At 35.3% G+C, this 13,014-nt stretch overlaps 2 protein-coding genes across 13 annotated transcripts in view; one reads left to right on the top strand and one right to left on the bottom strand.

Moving 5' to 3' along the window:
• The window catches only part of s-cup (stanley-cup), a 66,377-nt gene extending 54,107 nt beyond the window's left edge, over positions 1-12,270 (top strand). For all 5 annotated transcript variants that reach the window (XM_066296214.1, XM_066296211.1, XM_066296212.1 and 2 more), the window contains 3 exons: positions 2,860-2,991; positions 3,341-3,491; positions 11,856-12,270. In XM_066296214.1, coding sequence (XP_066152311.1) covers positions 2,873-2,991; positions 3,341-3,491; positions 11,856-12,047 — 462 coding nt within the window. In that variant the 5' untranslated portion in view covers positions 2,860-2,872 and the 3' untranslated portion in view covers positions 12,048-12,270. The remainder of the gene's footprint in view (positions 1-2,859; positions 2,992-3,340; positions 3,492-11,855) is intronic.
• Positions 1-13,014, bottom strand: part of fdl (fused lobes) — a 113,049-nt gene that overhangs the window by 49,777 nt on the left and 50,258 nt on the right. The window lies entirely within an intron of this gene.

Below are 13,014 nucleotides of genomic sequence, written 5' to 3'. Positions count from 1 at the left end.
CACTTCAGAATCGATCATTTAAATGTTGGGATCATAGAAATAAGTACTTCTGTGTAAAGGGATGAAAGGTGTGAAAGTCGCTTTCACTACTTTATCTTCCTCGGAGAATGGAAAACTAATTTTAGGACGAAACAAGAAGAGGAAATGAGCTAAATCGAAATCTTTAAAATTTTGAAATTAGCGTTTGTTTATTTATATTAGGAACTTCACTGACACCAAATTCACCAAGAACTTCTACATTCAAATCATCAAATTAAATCAGTATCCCCAACGTTGATAGCAAACGGTGACAGAATTAAATGAAAAAAGACGTAAAATTCTTAAGAATAATGATCGACGAAATACCGAAATTCACCATTATGAATACGTTCGAAATATAAGAATAAAAATTACTAAACGGATAAAACATTTTTTATTGCTGACGCATAGAGGTACAAGAATCGGTACAACAACTGCAACGAGAATATGGAAGTTCATCTGCAGATTATTGACAGTCTTTGGGGCAGATACTGAAGGCAAATGTAATGAAAAAACTAATAATAGAACAGATTACTCTAAGACTAATTACAAAGATGAGGAACCCAACTAAATACTATACGAAGACACATATATGACAAAAATGACTAAAAGACTGCGACTTTAGGCAGATGGAAAAACAATAATCACAACTGGACCATTCTAAACCCTTTTTGTGAGATAAGGAGCGCAATCCTCCTTCTTTTTTCCTTCAACCACTTTATTCGAGCATTTCCAAATGCATTTTCTTCTCTTCTTTTTTTTGCAGTTTATGAATGATTATTTATGTATAGTTGTAAACGTTCTTATCACAAAAGCAGAAAGACCAAATAGTCTTTGAAGATAAAAATCATATACAGTGGTGGCCATAGAAATAGGACCACTTCAAAAATTTCATTTTTTTATTTTTATCAGTAAAGAGATAAAAAATTTGAACAAAAAAAACTAGAATACATTTTAATAATAAAGAAAAAAATATACCAAAATATAATTTAACGAAAAATAAATAAAAATCTTCAATGAAACAATAAAAACAAAATAAATATGTGGTCATAAAAATGGGACCGGTAAAACATTATCAAAAAAAAAAAAAAGGAAAAAAAACGAAAATAGCAATTGAATATGGCCTAACGATCAATATTTGGTTGCTTCTCCCTTTTGGGCAATCACTGCCTTTAATCTTTTAGGCATTGATCTTATTAAACGCTGGCAGAGCTCAACAGGAATGGCTTCCCATTCCCGTTGGACTATGGACCACAGTTTTTCTTTATTTTTGACCTGATGACCCTTCACAGCAGCCTTAAGGTGTACCCAAAGATTTTCGATGGGATTCAGATCCGGCGATTGTGAAGGCCATGGCACAACACAAATTGCTTCATTTTGAAAAAATTGTTTCACTCGCCTAGCCGTATGTTTCGGATCATTATCTTCTTGATATTTCCAAATTAATGGCATTTCTTCCGAAGCATATGGCAGCATAACATTTTTCGTTATTTTAAGGTATTCCTCTTGGTTCAGGATTCCTTTTATCCAATAAATAGGACCAACGCCGAACCAAGAGAAGCACAATTTTATATTACCACCTCCATGTTTAAGGGTTTTTAGAGTATGTTTTGGAAGCAATTCCTCTTTTGGTGGCCGCCTCACGTACCGTCGACCATCCGAACCGAACAAATTAATTTTTGTTTCATCCGAAAAAAGAATATTTTTCCACAATTTTATGTTATCATCTTCATTTTCAAAGCGAAGATGATTTTTCGCACATTTTATGCTTTTTAATTTGTTTATTTTTTATAACAACGGTACCTTTCGAGCCACTCGGCCATGTAAATGAGCTTCTTGCAATCATCTTCGGATAGTTCTGGAACTTATTTCCAATTTTAGGTCCTTTTGAAGCTTTTTGGAACTTAAAAAAGTTTTTTTTTAGAATTCTCGCTTTATTCGGCGGTCGGTCAAAATGGTTGTAAACCTCTTATGACCACGATTTCCTTGTTGTTCTTCGTGCTTGGGGGCATTTATTATTAACGTTTTCGATCTTCCTAGTTTTTGAGAAATTTGACGAAGGGAATTGCCCTTATCTCTAAGTGTTTGTATTTTAATTCTTTCAGTTAAAGAACAGTGGCTTTTACGCCCCATCTGTTTGTATATTAATTATTAAAATCAATCAAAATGCTTCGAAATAATTATTAGACTTACCTTTCAATTGCTATTCTAATGAATGAGGAATTATGAAAGTTATTAAAAAAATAACGAGCTTTTAATACACTGGTCCTATTATTATGACCACCTTAGTTTTGCCTGTCTAAACGAAACAGGGGAAATACAATTCTAGCATAAGGTAATTCCCCTGGTTTCTATTGACACAAATAATTACCAACCTTGTAGAAATTTAGGACCTTATTTCGAACGAGATAGAATAACTTTCAATAAACTTTTTTCCATATTTAAAATCGAATCAGCAGTGGTCCTATTTCTATGGCCACCACTGTATATGGGATTTCGTCGAAAGGGTCTAATAAAAAGCAAATTATACTAGCGCCTCAATCAATATTTCATATTGCTTTTCAACCTTTCGTATGTCCGAATGTGTTCATCCTATATGGTTATTGTTCCACGTTTTATACGCTCAAATACATTAACATTTAATCGATTTTAATATAGAATCGATCCTTACGATAGCAACAAAATAGGAATAGTGTGATGAGGATTAAATTGCCACTTAGGGTTATTGAAAGTTCGCCCACGATTCTTGATGAGTTCCTCTATATTACATGCAATCAATAGAACCTTTTTACATAATCGTACATTTCAGTGTTTCAAACGGTCACTTCTATTTAATTTTAGGTGTAAGATCTACATGAAGAAGTTCGCAATATCATCCCGAAGCAATGAGGACAATTTAAATCAAACTCACATGAACCCCCCACCCGGGTCTCCCCCCGCCCCGGTGCATGGGGTAAATATTATTTTGGGAGGGTAAGTTGGACACAGACTTGTAATGTTGATTCAATAAAGCTGGATAATGTTCTGACCTTTCCGAGACAAAATATCATTTTCACTTATCCGAAACACCAACCCAACAGGCCTGGATACAATTTTGTGCTATTATGCATATACGAAGTTCACTTTGTGCTCCAAATTTGCTTTTGCAGCTCAACTGAAAGAAAGCTTAGGTCAGAAGTTCAAAGTAGTAAGGCCCATTTTGCATTCCTGCGATCTTTTCATTTTTTCAACGAATTTAAGTGGTTTCACTACAGATGCAAACGTAATATTTAGAATTGTCTTTGTTTTTTTGCGAAAGGTGTTATTAGTTCCCAACTTTTAGGGCCATGCTGAGTGGAATCATCCTAGCAATATTCATCCTCTGCTACTGCTGTCATAAAACAAATAGGAAGGCCAGCCCGAGCCTGTCCTCCATGATTTGGAGAGATCCAGGACTGTCTTTGCAAATTTACACTGTAGAAGCCACACAAAGTGTAAGTAAAAAAATTTTCATTTTTATTTAAAGTTTATATTATTTTATTGAATATCTTGTACGCGAGTCAAAAACGTCCTGTCGGTACGTTCGAGGTTAAAGTATAATTTCTGTCACATTATTTCTGCTCGTTTCGACTTCCAGTTGCGGGCGTAACAATTGAGATTTACGCCCTTGGCACGAAAATTACTATTATCACACTGCAAATTGAAGCAAAAATTTGCATACAGGCTGGCGTGTCTAAATATTGTGCAACATAATGACCAAAAAATAACAATGAATTAACGAGTCTAAAATGAGCTGCTTTATACTCAGTCTTGCCTTAAGGTGGCAATTTTCATGCTCATTGTGTTTATAAGCCCATGTTTAGTACTACATTTAAGACGGTTATTGCGATTAAGATACCTAATAATTCATGATGATTCGAAGTATTATGATTCCAAATTCCCTTTGTAAACATATCGATTCAGTTTCGTAATTCTTCGTTTATTGTGCTATGGTTTATTCAGAAAAGGAATGTACTTTGCTCCTTAGAAACTAATCGTAAATGGGTCGGGTCGAAGAAGTTTACATATTTTCCTTCAAACTGAACCTCAGTGTTAAACCCTTGGTGTTAGTGTTGTAACAAAAAGTCTTTATTTACTTTTTTTCCAACGAAAAACATATCTCTAGTATCGTTTTGTAAAATTGCTCTTCAGCCTTCCCAATGAAAGAATGAGGATATTCGCAATTTACGGAAGGGCGATACCCATAAAAGATTAATGTACTAAGGGCAATACTTTAAATAAGGATTCTACGAAAATTTATCTTTCTAAAGAAGAGATTCCTAAAGCTATGAGAAGCATACCTAATTTTAATAGAACTTGTATTGAAATTTAGTATAATTAAACTTATGCAGAACGAGGTGGACTTGAATCAATAAGACTGTAAATCCGACAAAACATTTACATGAATTTTTTCTTCAAATCAGGCAATAAGACGAATTATGAAATGATAAAAAAAAACAGTAAATAGATGAATTAAAAATGTCTTATAGAGAGTGTTTAAAAAAGCATTATTAAAGGGGGCATTATTTAAGGGGGTGACTTCTTAGGTCATTTTATGAAAAAAAATCTAAAAAATATAGGCCCGTAAATGTATTATTTTCAAGATACAGGGTGTTAATGTTTTTTGTTCAAATAATGGTTTTTGAACAATAACTCAAAGATCTTTTGACTGATTTTGTTTTATTTGGTAGCGCTGTTCATAGTAATAACGGGCTGATTTGGTGCAAACTAGATTAACATTATTAAGTCCAATAGCATCGGGGGGTGGGACACTTTAACCAAATTTATTGACAAAATAATGTATGCCACTGCCTTTAATTAAATTTTAATATTTTTTTGCTATCGACCAACTAAAAATACAGCTTTTTTATCTCTTTAATTTTCGTCGTATCTTGTTTCGTCTACGAGAGAAAAATGAAAATTATTTTATTGCATGCCCATTTATCATACAAAAATGTTTTCAAAAAATTCAAAAGTGTATTCCCTTATTCCCTAAAACTATTTGGTGCTTTGATGATTTTTTAAAAAGTTTAAAACAATTGGTCAAAATTATTTTTCAAAACCTGTTATTTAAGAAAAAAATTACACCCTATATCTCGGAAAAAATCTATTTCCGGATCTATGTTTAGAGGAACTTTTTTTATAAAACAACCTCAGCAATCACTCACTTAAATATTGCCGTGTCTTTTTTAAACACTCTGTATATGGCTTACCCTTCTCAAAGTCAGACGTCGATGTTTTGAACGCATGGTAAGAGGTTTGAGATACAAAGAAGAAAACTAAACGTATAATTTAAGAGAATGGAGATACCTTAAGACGCTTTCCATCATGTATTTACGAGCTATTGAAGTTCTTAAAAGTCATCTTCCCCTTTTCATCTTCTCGTTATTTCAAATTATAAGACTGCGATATTCATCGGTACCAACTAATATTGGCAAGTTATCCGCTGGACTGTCCGAAATCATTTTTCCTACGATGACTGCCCAGAACTTCTGGAAGCAATGATTTCATGTAATAGAGCTGTAGCATGATTCCAAATTAGACTTTCAACCTCATAGTGACTTTTGTAAACCTCTCTATGAGGCACCATGCACCTTCACTAAATAAAATTTTTAATGTCGGTTAACCCTTAAAGTTTCTATAGCTAGGGATCTTAAATAATTGTATAAATTTCCAGAGTGACGTTTTTTCGGTTGTCATGCTCTTTTGAACCCTAGGTGCATCTATTTGTTCTACGTTATTGAATATTAACATACTGGGACGTGAAAACTAAATATTTTTAGACTCTTAATTAAGTAAGTTAACCTGTTCCAAGCTTTTGTCAATTGAACTCTGAGTCACTCTGTGTAATTAAGCCCACGATCTTAAAAATAGCAGGAGATGCAGAGTCGGTTAGGAGAAAACTATTAAACAACTTGAAGGTCAATAAATAAACGAAATATAGGGACATACATCTGGGAGACCTCCACTACTGTGACCTTATAGAGGCGAGTTCGAAGCTGCCTCCTCTTTCTTCCCTATCATCTCCCTTCGTTTGCTCCCAAATATGGGATTGTCGGTTGCTATGGACCATACTCTTTTGCCATTTTGAATATGGCGTTGTATAAGTCTTTTATTATACTGAGAGCAACAAAAGTTCCACATAAAATCGTTAAAAATTCAAAGAAATGTTTTTTATGAAAGTGCTCAAACATCGCAAATATTATTATTAGTAACTGTGCATTTTTTGACTTAACAGACATGCATACAGGGTTACTTATAAAGTAGATAAATGTACTTTTTAATTTTCTTCTTGTAGAATCCCATGTATATTATGAAGTTTTTGAGTCCTGTGAAAAATTCTGAACATATTTCATATAACATACCCATATCTATTTTTAATAGTTTTCGAAAAATATATATGTCAAAAAGTAAAAATTACTATAGAATTATTAATATTTAAAAGATAACAATATAAACTACTATAATCCATTGCATTAAAAGTTAGAGCTGTGCCTCATCGACTTCCTAACAGTGAGCAAACCGCAACGCAAATTTCTGGAGAACGTTTCTTATTATTAGAGGGAGGTATTTGTTCAGTTTCTATATTGTCGAACTTATTTAAATAACCCCCACGTTTCAGATAACCCCATAAAAAAGTCCATACCGGTGAGATCAGGCGATCTAGCGGGTCACTCTAATTGCCATATTGCGCAAATATTTCAATAACTCTTGAATTTTGACATGCGTACGTTGCATAAAATATGTTCAGAATTTTTCAACGAACTTGAAAACGTCATAATATACAAGGGGTTCCATAAGAAAAAAATGAAAAGCGCGTTTATAACCCTGTATCAATGTTTATTACGTCAAAAAATGCACAACTAAAAACCAAATTTGACATGTTCCAGCATTTTCACTAAAAACACTTTTAATTTTTAACGAATTTATGTGGGACTTTTGGCCCTCTATACACTTGTTGGTGCCTAGTAAAAATTAGGCCAGCCTAGTATTATTTGACCTCCCCCCCCAATTATGGTACGACCTGCCTATGTTCCATACGTCATGTTATGTGTCTACCCAAATATGGTGGCGCTTTCATGTGCCATATGTGTACCTACCTCATCCAGAATTATGGAACATGATGTTTATTCTCGAGTTATACAAGGCGTTCCCGAAACATTGGTACAAACAAGTATAGTAGGTTAGCGGTAATAAAAAAATAGAGAGATTTAACTAAATGTGCTTTAAAATAAATAATAAACCCCACAATTTCTCTTTTACCGACTTACCAGTTATGTTACCGACTCTGGACGAAATATTTTTGAACTCAAAATTGGGCAACTTTGCCCGAATATAACCCACCTCCGATATTTTATGGTTCCCGCGATTCTTCTTGGTTGAGTTCTAAAATCGGGCACCCTGTATAAATTGACGATTCAGGGAACTAGTCGCGGAAAAATACTTCCAGTAATAATATTTAACGTCACCAATCAGAATATCTCGAAAATTACGCATCAAATTGAAAAAAGTTTCAAATCATATTTGTTTGCCTCGAAGCGGCCCATTCAATGACACCGAACATGGCTCTCCAACTCTACCACCTGGGGATGGGTCGAAGGTAACTTTGAAATTAAATGGGAACCCCCGTTTTGATCGCAGATTCGGACTCGACAACAAAAATTACGTGAGGTTTGTCTGGAACTTTTTTTTTCGATTCGCGACAGATGGCGCTGCAGTCAGAAAAATATGTTTTTTCTGGTTCCGGGAGAACGTGTCTTAACTTTTGTTTTTTGAACGAAAACTTATTCTCATTTTGGTGCATCGGATAGAGTTTAAAGAAAGAAAACTGCCAGAAAAACTAATTTGATTTCACTTATTAATAATAGTTTATAAATGAACTTTTAAATTAAATTTGTATTTCAATGAACACAACAAATGAAACATTAAATTAATAATGAAATAAATATTCGAAATGTCCATTATTTTCATTAATATCTTTTGTTAACGGTATCTGTAGTTTTCACTGAGTGGTCAATAAAACATCGGGAATAATTGAGAAACAAACGTTCCTCATTCTGTCTGTCATGTTGTCGGACGTAGAGGGTACTGCTAGATACGCTTTTTCTCTGAGATGGCCCCATAGGAAAAACTCGAGTGGAGAAAGATCGGGCGATTGTGGTGGCCAATGAATAGGTCCACCACGTCCAATACATCGATTGGGATATTCACGATGTAACATTTCTCGGGAAGCTAAGACCCAATGAACTGGACAACCGTCATGCTGAAACAGCATCGAATGACGAATTAATGTCTTCCGATAATAAGGGCAAATCTTCATTCAAGAAGTGTTGATACTTTATTCTATTCGATGAGCTGTTGATGAAATATGGACCAATTGTTTTATGACCAAGGATCTCACATCAAACGTTTACAGACCACGGTCGTTGATTAGCCACTTCTGTCCAATGAGGATTTCCCTATACCAATAGTGCACATTTCTCAAATTTACTTGTCCATGATTTGTGAAGCTGACTTCTTCCGTAAAGAAAACAAATATTAAAAAACTGATTTTCATTCAATTTTTGCGAGATCCATTCACAAAATTGTATACGAAGATCGTAGTTATTTTGGTTCAAATGAGGTAATGAAATATGGTAGGGGCGATGTCTAAAATTATGGGGATTTCTGAACACACCTGCCCGCGATATTTTGGAATGTGACGATAATATTCTGGTACTTAGTTGTGGATTTACATTCACAGCTGCTAGAGCAGCGATTTCGTAATTTTCATAAGTTTCTATTTTTGCACAACGTTTTTTGGAGGCGTGACGCAACCAGTTTCTTAAAAAAAAATAACGCAGGTGAAATCTGAAAAGGGATGGCGTTTCTCTATTAGGGAAGCGATTCCTATAGTTTCGACTGCAGCCTGACAGTACAGAGATGTCCCATATGCAACAATCATGTTAATTTTTACATCACCAGGCAATGCACTCGTGGTGAAATAAAAAAAAAAACAAAAGATACGATACTGCCTTCCGGAATCAGGATAAAACATATTTTTCTTATTACAGTGTCCTTTTGTAGCGAATCGAAACATGCTTCGGACAAACCGCTCGCAATCGTCGTCGCAGAATCCGAATTTGTAATAAAAAAAACAGGGTTGGTTTTAAGATTTCAAAGTTACCCCTGCCACACCCCTAGGTGGTAAGAGTTGCGGAGTCGTGTTTGGTGTCATTCCATGGACCCTTTCGAGGCGAAGAACTCTCATTTGCAACTTCCTTTCAATTCGAGGCGTAATTTTCGAGATACTCCGGTTAATCAGGTTACATGGATCAGCTATCGAGTTGATAGACTACCAGGTATACCGGTATGAAGTGAGCGTCAGGATATAAATGTCTCGATATAGGGCATTTGTTGTAAACAAACCTTTTTTTTGTTTGCTTGGTTGGTATGCAAACTGACAAACTTATTTAGTATAAAACAAGTCATTGAACAAATAACAATATATTATTTCATTGTGCCAAAAATGTCGGATTTTGTACCACAAAATGATGATTTGCGGAAAGCATAAATTTTTTGCTTTCATTTGAAGAAAAGCGCTGCAGAGTCGCATCGAATGCTTGTCGAGGCATATGGTGGTTATGCTTTATCAGAAGTAACATGCAAAAGATGGCTTCAACGATTCAGAAATAACGATTTTGATGTGCAAAATGAAGAACGTGGCAGACCACCAAAAAAAGTTCGGAGACGCCGAAGTGCAATCAATATTGGATGAAGATGATACTTTAAGTCAAAAGCAAATGGCAGAAATGTTAAATGTTGCACAACGAACAATTTCTGATCGTTTAAAAGCTATGGGAAAGATCCAAAAGTGTGGAAAAAGGGTGCCGCATCAATTGAATGAAAGACAGATGGAGAACCGAAAAAACACCTGTGAAATTTTGCTTCAAAGGCACGAAAGAAAATCAGTTTTGCATCGAATTGTTACTGGAGATGAAAAATGGATTGATTTTCAAAATCCTAAACGGAAAAAATCATTGGTTGATTCGGGACAACCATCAATATCGACTGCAAAACCTGATCTATTCGGCAAGAAGGCAATGCTGTGTGTTTGGTGGGATCAAGAAGATGTGGTGCACCAGGACCTTTTAAAACCCGGTGAAACCGTTAATACTCTTCGCTACCGACAACAATTAATTAATTTAAACAATGCATTGATCGAAAAACGATCAGAATGGGCCAGAAGACGTGGGAAGGTAATTTTGCTCCATGACAACGCACCTACACACAAAACAACACCGGTTCAAGATACCATCAAAACACTTGGCTGGGAGTGGCTGCCCCATCCGCCGTATTCACCAGACTTGGCTCCTTCGGACTACCATTTGTTTTCATCGATGGGACACGCATTGGCTGAGCAGCACTTCGATTCCTACGAAGAAGTAGAAAATTGGGTGTCTAATTGGTTTGATGCCAAAGAGGCACATTTCTATTGGCGTGGTATCCGTAAATTGCCAGAAAAGTGGTCAAAATGTGTAGAAAGCAATGGTCAATTTTTGAATTAATGTTTTTTCTTTCCTTGTTAAAATTGGCGTTTTATTTTCACGAAATAGCGCTCATTTCATACCGGTAGACCTGGTATAGATAAAGAGCGCTCATAAGGGGGAGGAAAATTTATCGCCATCCAAACTGACAAAGCTCTGAACGCATGGGAACAGAACATTTGCGTATGCACAGGGTGCTCCAAAACAGATCCTCAATTAGGGAAACTCTAGATTGGCTCACGATGATTTTTGGAAAGACATGACTTACTTTGGAAATAAATAATTTGGTGGTGAGTGAGTCTCCAAACCTAAAATTTAGGTTGCTCCAGTGGTAATTTTCATAGCTCAAAAATTCCGACAACCTGTTCAGAAAACCTGGATGTCAAAAGGTCTAATTTGAAGTACAAATTGTCGATCCTACTCGCCTCTATAATTTTCTAGTCCCCGTGAACAGCATGTAAATAGCAATCATTTCCAGGACCTAGGTCAGGAAGTTTGCCAAGGTCCTACTTATTACCTCAAGACTATTGTTCGGATATTTATCCATGGCCTATAAGGTATCGATTTTATTTTGAGTTTCGTGTAGGCAACCTATTCTCAAGTGAATATCTCTTGTCACGTCCGCCAGATCCACACAAAAGGTTAAAATAAACTACATTTCAGAGTAGGGTTTTTTTTCGAGTTTGAGATCTTTTGTTGCAGTATAATGGCCAACTTGAGGATTTTATATTTGACACGTCCCACTGTTTACTGTTCCCGATTTGGGGTAAAGGAATTTCCGTGTATCACTTTTATTTTCCCGGAATTATATTGAGTCCAGAATTGGAATCTCCAATAATGGGATATCGGGTTTAGGTGGGCGAGGACGCACAGGAGTAGCATAAAATTGCCTGCTAACGTACACATAAGCCCCGATATTTCTGGCCTTTTTGGGAGGATATAAATGTCTGCATAATAGTAATTATCCTAAAATGTTTTATTACTGCCTTGATAAATTGCGTTTTTCAAGTTTCTATAGAAGTAGAAGCAGACGTCGCGTCGCTTCTTTTATGAATTTCCAAGTTTGAGGAATGTTAACGAGCAAAAACACGCCTTAGAATTTTATGGAGCAAAACCTTTGATGGGGAAAATTAAGCCGAGTTGAATTTAAAACGGGTGGAATATTATTTTGTTATAACAATTAGTTTTCCTTCGAATGGCTTTGATAAACTATCTTACAGGCAACATTCTTTTCAGAAATTTCTAACGTTTGCGTTTTCTGATTCGCCCTTGAAATTAGCGATTCTTTTTCAGAGACTTGTAGAAATGGAGGATTACGAAAGAGAGATTCCTAGATGTCCCACTCCAGGCCCCCCACCACCCTACGACTCTGTCATCGTCTCTGACAAGAAGACAGAAGCAAACTCCTCGGAGTTACCCTCTTACGAGGCAGCTTTACGTAGTTTACGTTCATCATCTCCTGTTCATTGGAGTCAATATGCGTGACTCTGCCAGTCATTTTGTAAAGTAGTATATGCAGTAATTAGGGGTTGTTTTGTATTGCAAATATGTAGGTTTAAATTATAATGATAATTAAGAATAACGCTTTATTAAGGAAGGTCTGTTAGAGAAGTGCATTTACTGACTGTTAAAACTTTAAATTTTCGTTAGTAACTAATATTATGTAAACACGCATTGAATGTAAATATTTGTATGGTGTAGAGTTAAACAAGACGTATTAAATGCTTTAAGTATTTATGTTCCGTTATTTAAATTTACACCCCGACTTTGGGACAAGCGCAGTGCAAGTGCCGATAGCAAGAGCTGTTGAGATGTCAAATATACAGGGTCATTCATCGGCAGTGGTACAACCGAAAGCTGGAGATACTACACGTGAAATGGTGACGACTGGGGTAAATATGCCTTATCCGAAAGTTGACGGTTTCGGATACACAAGGTGTTGCAAGTTAAAACGTAAATTCACGTTTCGCTATGATTCTGAAAATATCTAGGTTTGGACCATGAAAATTTGCAAAATTATGTTTTTTTCCGGTGACGGATAACATGTGTTTTTTACCCTGTATGTGTAACATAAAATGTAATTAAAAGTCTGATCAATCATTTTTTCCTTATTTTTTTTATTCGATATTTCAATCCGCTTCGAGAAAATTCTATTTAACGAACACTACGTTTGAATTTGATAATACCACAAATTGAAAACGAAATAAGATGAGTGTATTTTCATTTTCTAGAATGCATAATTCGTCACCTAAAAAAAACAAAACTTTACAAATTTTCAAGCGTCTAACTTAGATGTTTTCATAATAGTGAAAAAAAAAAGAATTAAAATTTTAACTTTCAACATCCTGTATATATCCGAAACTATCAACTTTCGGATAAGGCATGTTGCTTTTAATTGCTATCATTGGACACGTAGTATCTCCCAGTTTCACCGTGTATACGAACCACGCAG

This window comes from Euwallacea fornicatus, chromosome 24 (genome assembly GCF_040115645.1).
Source record: "Euwallacea fornicatus isolate EFF26 chromosome 24, ASM4011564v1, whole genome shotgun sequence".
NCBI lineage: Eukaryota > Metazoa > Arthropoda > Insecta > Coleoptera > Curculionidae > Euwallacea > Euwallacea fornicatus.
Note: the sequence above shows the minus strand (reverse complement) of the source record. Positions and strands in the feature narration are given on the sequence as shown.